Source organism: Terrapene carolina, unplaced genomic scaffold (assembly GCF_002925995.2).
Source record: "Terrapene carolina triunguis isolate 2854851 unplaced genomic scaffold, T_m_triunguis-2.0 Scaffold36029, whole genome shotgun sequence".
Lineage (NCBI taxonomy): Eukaryota > Metazoa > Chordata > Testudines > Emydidae > Terrapene > Terrapene triunguis.
Genome location: NW_020700380.1, coordinates 2,487 through 11,808, shown reverse-complemented (window position 1 = coordinate 11,808; position 9,322 = coordinate 2,487). Strand labels below are relative to the sequence as shown.

Sequence of the window (9,322 nt, the reverse complement as noted above, 5' to 3'; positions counted from 1 at the left end):
GGCGGTGGCCTGAAGTGGGATGTTAAGTGGTGCTGGGCTTTTTGACCTCCGATTTTTTGTTTAGCCTTCCCCGTGCCCTCACCTCTGTCAGCCTCTGCTCTTTCCACATCGCTGTCTGCGTGACTGCAGCAGCAGCAGCTGCCTCAACACGAGCTTCCTGCCCTTTAGTGCTTCACGGACACCCCCGGCCTGGGAAAACGTTCTTTGTTTTAGATCCTTGAGCAGCGTTCCGCTTAGTTTCACACTAAACGGCACCTTGACTCCAAACTTTCTTTTCCTGCTCTACCACCAATCACAAGCAGCTGTCCTAGGTAGCAGCCACGCACTCTCCCCCCTAAAAATGTACGGGCAAGGATAGTATTTGCCCACGAACGTTACTTCAAATTTGCATAGTCTCCCCCTCCTTAAGCCCCGGGAAGCAGAGGAAAGGTCACTGGCCCCTGCATCCCTATTTAAGATGGGGACTTCAACACATATTTAAGTCCCAGTGAAGCTAATGGGACTCTCACCTATGCTTAAAGTCAAGCATATGCTAAGCTGCTTTCTTGAATCAAGGCCTCAATGAACTGATTAAACTCTATTCTAGTGCCTTTCTTAATGTATATTCATAAGGTGGGTATAAATAAACGATAATTGCAAGGATGACTATAACCATCTACTAGTACATTTCACTAGAAAGGTCACCATACTACAGAGCTAGAATTTTAACTATTTTGTCCAAATGGAAATTAATATTGGGAAGTTGTTACATGTTTTCCTCAAGAATCATGTATGTCCTTCCATCAGCATGATAAATGAACACAGATGTTGATTTCTCTTTTCATAGCAGAAACAAGTGACCTTTCCACCATTGGTTTGGATGACTATCAGTAGGGAAACCTCACTCAAACTCACAGTAATCCCTTTGTCCATATGTAATAGCACTTCAACCAAAGATGTGGCATTTCTGGATGAAAATAAAACCTTCAAAGAGACCAGTTTTCATGACTGCATTTAGTCTCCCCCTTTCAACGTTTAGGGCCATTAACTGTTGCAGGGTAATATTTTCTGGTGACCCTAAACATTTGTATTTTCATTCTGTAAAAATCCAAACAGGATGCTGAAAACTACCCATGGCAACCAAAGCCATTCAAAGGTAGGAGACATTATTTTGTGCAACCCTTCTTCAAATCTAAGGGAGCCCAGTAGACAAATACAAATGCCTCACACTACAGAAATATATACATACACTGTTTGTATATAAAAAATAGTCTTTCATTAAAAAAAAACACCATCCCTGCATACTGCAGCTAGATCCATACTTCAACCTTAAGGGAAAGAACACGTATTGTGAAGGAGGGTAGCTCCATGAGCTGGAGCAAGAGGACAGTAGAAAATATTTTCATCACAGGCACTGTCTCCATCCATAACTATTCATGGCAATTAGAATAACAAACCCACTAGTGATGAGCTGAAATAAACTCTAAAACAATGCATTTTTAGAGTATGAATGTATAATATAAGCTTATAAGGAATTTTACTGCTAAAGTTTTCACCTTAAAATCACATTTTTCAACTAGGTGGGCAACAGACTAGACAAGGGAGGGCATGGGAAGAAGACAGGAAAACTGGGGGCATTTTTACTTCATCACCTTGATCTATTCCACCACTCACTGCAAAGAGTTCCTACAAACCATGGGGGAAATAGCAGGCAACGCCTTGGAAGCCACCTGCCTTATCACCCTGCTCCCACAATCTCTCCCCATAATAGCAGCTGGATGAGCAAGCATCTCAGAGAGGTGATTAAGAAAAAGCAGAAAGCCTACAAGGAGTGGAAGATGGGAGGGATTAGCAAGGAAAGCTACCTTATTGAGGTCAGAACATGTAGGGATAAAGTGAGAAAGGCCAAAAGCCATGTAGTGTTGGACCTTGCAAAGGGAATTAAAACCAATAGTAAAAAGTTCTAAGGCCATATAAATAAGAAGAAAACAAAGAAAGAAGAAGTGGGACCGCTAAACACTGAGGATGGAGTGAAGGTTAAGGATAATCTAGGCATGGCCCAATATCTAAACAAATACTTTACCTCAGTCTTTAATGAGGCTAATGAGGAGCTTAGGGATAATGGTAGGATGACAAATGGGAATGAGGATATGGAGGTAGATATTACCACATCCGAGGTAGATGCCAAACTCGAACAGCTTAATGGGACTAAATCGGGGGGCCCAGATAATCTTCATCCAAGTATATTAAAGGAACTGGCACATGAAATTGCAAGTCCATTAGCAAGAATTTTTATTGAATCAGTGAACTCAGGGGTTGTACCGTACAACTGGAGAATTGGTAACATAGTTCCTATTTTTAAGAAAGGGGAAAAAAGTGATCCAAGTAACTATAGGCCTGTTAGTTTGACATCTGTAGTATGCAAGGTCTTGGAAAAATTTTTGAAGGAGAAAGTAGTTAAGGACATTGAGGTCAATGGTAATACAACATGGTTTTACAAAAGGTAGATCGTGCCAAACCAACCCGATCTCCTTCTTTGAGAAGGTAACAGATTTTTTTAGACAAAGGAAATGCAGTGGATCTAATTTACCTCGATTTCAGTAAGGCATTTGATACGGTTCCACATGGGGAATTATTAGCTAAATTGGAAAAGATGGGGATCAATATGAAAATTGAAAGGTGGTTAAGGAATTGGTTAAAGGGGAGACTACAACGGGTCATACTGAAAGGTGAACTGTCAGGCTGGAAGGAGGTTACTAGTGGAGTTCCTCAGGGATCGGTTTTGGGACCAATCTTATTTAATCTTTTCATTACTGACCTTGGCACAAAAAGTGGGACTATGCTAATAAAGTTTGCGGATGACACAAAGCTGGGAGGTATTGCTAATACAGAGAAAGACCGGGATATCATACAGGAAGATCTGAATGACCTCATAAACTGGAGTAATAATAATAGGATGAAATTTAATAGTGAAAAGTGCAAGGTCATGCATTTAGGGATTAATAACAAGAATTTTGGTTATAAATTGGGGACACATCAGTTGGCAGTAACAGAGGAGGAGAGGGACCTCGGAGCATTGGTTGATCACAGGATGACCATGAGCCGCCAATGTGATGTGGCCGTTAAAAAAGCAAATGCGGTCTTGGGATGCATCAGGCGAGGTATTTCCAGAAGAGATAAGGAGGTGTTAGTACCGTTATACAAGGCACTGGTGAGACCTCATCTGGAATATTGTGTGCAGTTCTGGTCTCCCATGTTTAAGAAGGATGAATTCAAACTGGAACAGGTACAGAGAAGGGCTACTAGGATGATCCGAGGAATGGAAAACCTGTCTTATGAAAGGAGACTCAAAGAGCTTGGCTTGTTTAGCCTAACCAAAAGAAGGCTGAGGGGAGATATGATTGCTCTTTATAAATATATCAGAGGGATAAATATCAGGGAAGGAGAGGAATTATTTAGACTTAGTATCAATGTGGACACAAGAACAAATGAATATAAACTGGACATTAGGAAGTTTAGACTTGAAATTAGACAAAGGTTTCTAACCATTAGAGGAGTGAAGTTCTGGAACAGCCTTCCAAGGGGAGTAGTGGGGGCAAAAGACATATCTGGCTTCAAGACTAAGCTTGATAAGTTTATAGAGGGGATGGTATGATGGGATAGCCTAATTTTGGCAATTAATTGATCTTTGATTATTAGCAGGTAAATATGCCCAATGGTCTGTGATGGGATGTTAGATGGGGTGGGATCTGAGTTACTACAGAGAATTCTTTCCTGGGTGCTGGCTGGTGAGTCTTGCCCACATGCTCAGGGTTTAACTGATCACCATATTTGGGGTTGGGAAGGAATTTTCCTCCAGGGCAGATTGGCAGAGGCCCTTGAGGTTATTTGCCTTCCTCTGCAGCGTGGGGTATGGGTCACTTGCTGGAGGATTCTCTGCACCTTGAGGTCTTTAAACCACAATTTGAGGACTTCAATAACTCAGGCATAGGTTAGGGGTTTGTTACAGGAGTGGGTGGGTGGGTGAGATTCTGTGGCCTGCGTTGTGCAGGAGGTCAGACTAGATGATCATAATGGTCTCTTCTGACCTTAAAGTCTATGAGTCTATAACATAGCCAGCTACAAGAGCAGTTGGCATATCCAATGTTTCAAGCAGAGGAAGCACAGGTGTGGCTTAAAGGGACATCAATTACATGCTCTCATTATCATCCCTACCTATTTTTAAGATATATAATAGGCCCTACATAATGGTACCAACTGCTTAGCTGAGTGATTAATGGGACACTATCAACTTGAAATAATGATTACAGTTAACAATTTTGTACTTACTGTAGTTACAAGTAACTCCCAAGATTAATATGACTTAAAAATGATTGTTCACACTTGTTTAGTTTACACAAAGTGTTGTCAAATGCCCAAAGTATAGAGTCAGGTTCACTGTTTTTGTGAACAACATTCTCAGGGCTTTGAAAAAAAATGGGTGGTTAGCAGAAGCAGAGCTGAAATGAAAAAAGAGAACAGTCAGCAAACAAGTGTAGTAAAAGGATAGAGGAGGAGAGGTGTTCCTCTTAGGCCAACCCAAAAGACCCTTCTGGGAGAACCCCCCTTCTCCCCCCCAAAAAAACATAGCAAACCAGAAACCACATTTAAAACATGTCAAAAATTTAAAAGGCATGCTTTTTTAAGGGTTCAGTAGCTGAAATTTTGGTGAGGGGGGCTAATTAGTCAGTTTAGAAAAGAAAATTAAGTTGACACCATCCCTTTAAAAATGCCCTAGAATTTCTAATAAAGACAGATACTGCTTAGCATCTAATGAAGTATCTTCTAGAGTGAGAAACCTTAAATCTAAATATTAACAGTGTAAAAACCAGGAGTATTCTCCTTATTTTTATTAGCATTTTCTGATTTTAAATGTTCTGACATTTCTTACTGTAATGCAGTGGCTAGGAAGGGGAAAGGCTCTCCACCTAGCCACAAGTGGCACAGATCCATACAGGCAACCTACAATACTCATATGCACTATCACAGTGGGCCATACAAGCCTCTCTCCATTCATTAATATACATATATAGGACATGGGTTATGTAAGCACATCAAGGATCAATAATTCCATAGGCAAGTGTGTGCACAAAGGATGCAACTGTTAATTAATTATCTAGTTTATTAAAGTCCTGGATTTTTACAACCAACATGATCCCTCTCTTCAAAATAAAGATACTTCATTAGAAAACATGACAGAATGAACAGAGAGAAGGTATGGATGGGCCAGCTCTGATTAAATGGACTGTGCAGTCCTAGCATAGGCAAAAAATGACATCTCCAAATCAAGTGCTGGAGAGCAGTCACAATCAGTTCAGAGTCTGTGACTGCAGAAGGGTTCCATTTAACCCATCAGTCCTAGAGAAAAGCTCAACTCGATGCACCCGCAGAAAAGTCCAGCTAGTTATGACAATGCCCAGTACTTTCCAGGAACTCCACTTCCATATACACCGCTACCTCGATATAACGCGACCCGATATAACACGAATTCGGATATAGCAGTACTCCAGGGGGCGGGGCTGCGCACTCCGGTGAATCAAAGCAAGTTCAATATAATGCGGTTTCACCTATAACGCGGTAAGATTTTTTGGCTCCCGAGGACAGCGTTATATCGAGGTAGAGATGGATATCCTTTGACTTCGCTGACCTCATTATTTAATGGAAATTGAGCTCTCCCCTCTTGTAACTCCAGGGAACAGGTGCAGGGCCGGTTAACACAGACTACTTGTGGAGATCATGGAGTTCCTCATGAGGCAATGTTTTCTTATTAGAGTTATGCTGGCCATCGTTGGAGAAGGGGGCTGTGGACTGACCTGTGTGTATAGGTTGGGGTAGTTTCTCTAGCAGTCTTGAGCAGGTCTCATTCAGGTAACAGGAAACAATGGTGACCACAACCATGGAGCCCTAAATACTACGATTTGTCCACTTTATGCGTGCGCTCATGCTTCCTTAGAGTGGCAGATACTGTGAAGCGACGACCACAGTAAGCACAAGAATACGGTTTTTCTCCAGTATGGATCCGCTGATGGCACTGTAGTGTTACCAGCTGTGTAAAAGTCCTTCCACATTCCTCACAGTAGAAAGGGCGCTCTCCAGAGTGAATCTGCTGGTGCCTTTTCAACTTGAGCCGCTCAACAAAGGACTTCCCACATTCTTGACATTTATGTGGTTTATCCTGTCGGTGGATCACCTTGTGTCTGGACAGCAGATTAGGTTTACGGAAACCTTTGCCACACACTGGACAGATGTAAGGTTTAGACTCTTCTCCCGCGGGCTTTTTATTTTCTGAACACTGCTGGTCAGAGTCCCCATGGCCATGCTTGTTTTGGTGTAATGTTGACCCTCGGTTGCTAACCATACCATTTCCCAAAACTCCCTTGGAACGCTCAATCTTGTGCACATTGCGTAGGTGCCTCCAAACATCAGCTGTACGGATGAACCCCTTGTCACACTCCGGACACTTGTGTGGCCTGTCACTAGAATGAATGAGCTTGTGCATTCGCAAGTTCGCAGCATGGAAGAACTCTTTGCCGCAGATGGGGCATTGGTATGAATTCTCTGTCAGGTGGATCTGGTTGTGTTCTTGTAATTCACCCAGATCGTGGAAAGAGGCACCACACTTCTTGCACCTATAAGACAAAGCTTCTCCAGTGATGGGCTCCAGGTCCTCCTCATCAAAAGCATCAACAAGAATGATCTTTTCATCATCCTCACTTAACCCTCCCTGAGGTTCCTCAGAGGAGTAGAACTCCAGATCCTCATTTTCACACTGCAGGTCAAAATTGGTGTTGGAGGTGACAAAGACCCCAACTGTAGTCTCGCCTCGCTTCTGGTAGTAGGTCTCATAGGTTTCCTCATCTTCACACTGCAATTCTACAGGGAGTTCTTGCCTACCTGAAGGTCCAGCAGGGCTACAACCAGGACTGCATGGTTGAGAGTAGTCTAAGTCTACCTCCAGCTGGAGGCTAGATTTGCGACCCACCCGCTCAGAGGAATGACTGGAATCATCTGAATGCTCCTCACCTGTGTCACAAGTGTCATTATCGGACTCCCAGACCACCTCCATCATATGGTGTCATACACAGGGCTTATATATGGCTTATTGTGGATGTAAGTATACCATGGTCATAGTCCTTCATGATTGGCTCATCTCGTTCTCAACTCCAATCACAACCTTCCCTAGAAAAAACAGGAGATGATTTCATTAGCCAATTTGCCAACATTCACATTAAGTAAAGCTAACAACCACAAGAGATCTTTTTCTGGTGAACAGAATAATACTGAGACTTTGTGAATTAATTTCACTGTAGGGGACACTGGGTAGTTTATGATGATCATCAAATGGAACATTTCTATATCTCCATAAAGTTAAATCCTCTCTTTTAATTGTATCTTTTTAGCAAATTTGAATAATTAAGGTAACAACCTCTGGCTTCTCTAGCCTTAAAAAAAAAAATTAAGAATTCATATAATTTTTGTTTTAGAACTTGATAACATGGATCCATTCACTTCAAATATTTGGTGATTTGGTTTTGAGTTTTCCCTTGCTTTGTAATATGATTTAGAAACTATTCCCACACTTCTTTGAACTCTTCTATATCTATTTTACTCTTCTCCACAATATACGTTATCAAAAGATGCAGCTTGATAGATCTCAGATCTATTCCTCCTGGCAAACTTTGTTCCTGACAATTTTTACCCCACAAATAAACTAAATGAAATCCACCTGACCTTTTCATAATAAATGCTCCATAGTAACAAGCAGCCTGCCAGGATACATAACAGAAGCTGCAAGAACATTTTTATTTTTGTTGTTGTTGTTCTTGGGCAACTCCAAAACATGTCTATACTCTATTTTCTTTCAGCTTTTCTAGAACACATTATCATCTCTCACTCCTAGCCAGTGCAAGTCATACTAGGTTCTAGTATAATTTATTAAATATTTTAAATTGAATTCATTCAATATTTAAATCCCTACCAGCCATTTTGATTCTTTTACATTATTTGGCCTATTTCTTTTCCAGCCATCTAAAGTTTCCACATCAGACAGCACTAGCCAATCCTGAGCAAACAATAAACATCTTTCTTCCTTTAAGCATGGGCTGGATTGAGATATTCAAATTCATTCAAGTGAAGGTCTTAGACTTAACTCCCAGGATGCCTCCTTCACACACTTGGCTTTGTCAGAAGTTTCATATTAAGTGATCTCTTTGCATTGCTAGAGATATTTAATTTTGTATGAGTGAACACCAGACACTTTCTTTCGGACACTGACCACATAATCATGCAGCAAGCACCAGCAACATCAGGCAGACCAAATAGCCAACCATGTAGCAGTAAGCAGCCATGTGTGGGGTGAGGGCTGAAAGAAACTGCAGAAGCTCATACTGTTCACTCTCAAATCACCAGGAACAAGAAAGCATTGTGATTTCTTTAGCCACCTCCAGCCTGTCATCATAACCTGCGTTATTGTGAAGCTCTCCAGGATCTTCCACACTCTTGGGTAACCTCCAACTGGCGCCACAGAGAGAAAACATTTTGGAAAAATAAGTAGGGAGAAGAAAGGATTCTGAACTATAACCAGAGTCAGGTACAATTACAGTAGATGGCCAAACTGCAAATAGCAAGAAAGATTTTTCACAGAAAGCTAGCAGAGTGAGAAGGGGACAGTTATAAGGAACAAATCCAGTTCTTAAGGTTGAGGAGTTTCTACAATTCTGATGTTTTTGATCAAAAATTTGGGGTTATTTTATCAATATTTTTCTTTCAATACAATATTCTTTTATGCTGCAGTGTCAGACCACTTTGATCACCCTTTCCACGACAGCAGTAAAAGGTACTAACACTGGCACCATTTGTCAAGAATCAAGTAGTGTGACACAGAATTTAGATCCTGCTATCTTTTTAATGGTGACGGGCTGATAACAGCATCTTGAGAAATAATCCCTACTGCACTGGTTAATTGGTATTTTATTTCCTGAGGGCTAAAACAAGTCCTAAATCTCAGAGAGTGAGCCAAGATTAATTTATCTTGGTAACTGGATTATTCACAGTTGCCAATCTATAAAAGAAAGTTTGCAACTAAACCTATGTGCATCATAAACACAGCTGAGAAACCTTTAGCACTGGCCCAAATGGAATAGTTTAAAACTCTCTGAAGAAACTCCCTTTACAAATAATTTTCACTGGCAGTTGGTACGGCCTGTCTGAACCGGTCAAAATCAATCTCCCTGATCCATATAAACTTCTTGTAAGGAATGCACTCACTTTATGCCACATCGAAGTGTGGTTTTGAAGGACATTT

The 9,322-nt window shown here is 41.2% G+C and overlaps 1 protein-coding gene across 1 annotated transcript; it reads right to left on the bottom strand.

Moving 5' to 3' along the window:
- Positions 1-5,855: 5,855 nt before the first annotated feature.
- Positions 5,856-7,141, bottom strand: LOC113405419 (zinc finger protein 273-like). Its single transcript, XM_026646624.1, has one exon. It carries the CDS (start codon positions 7,085-7,087, stop codon positions 5,930-5,932), a length of 1,158 nt encoding a protein of 385 aa, XP_026502409.1. The 5' UTR covers positions 7,088-7,141; the 3' UTR covers positions 5,856-5,929.
- Positions 7,142-9,322: the final 2,181 nt, after the last annotated feature.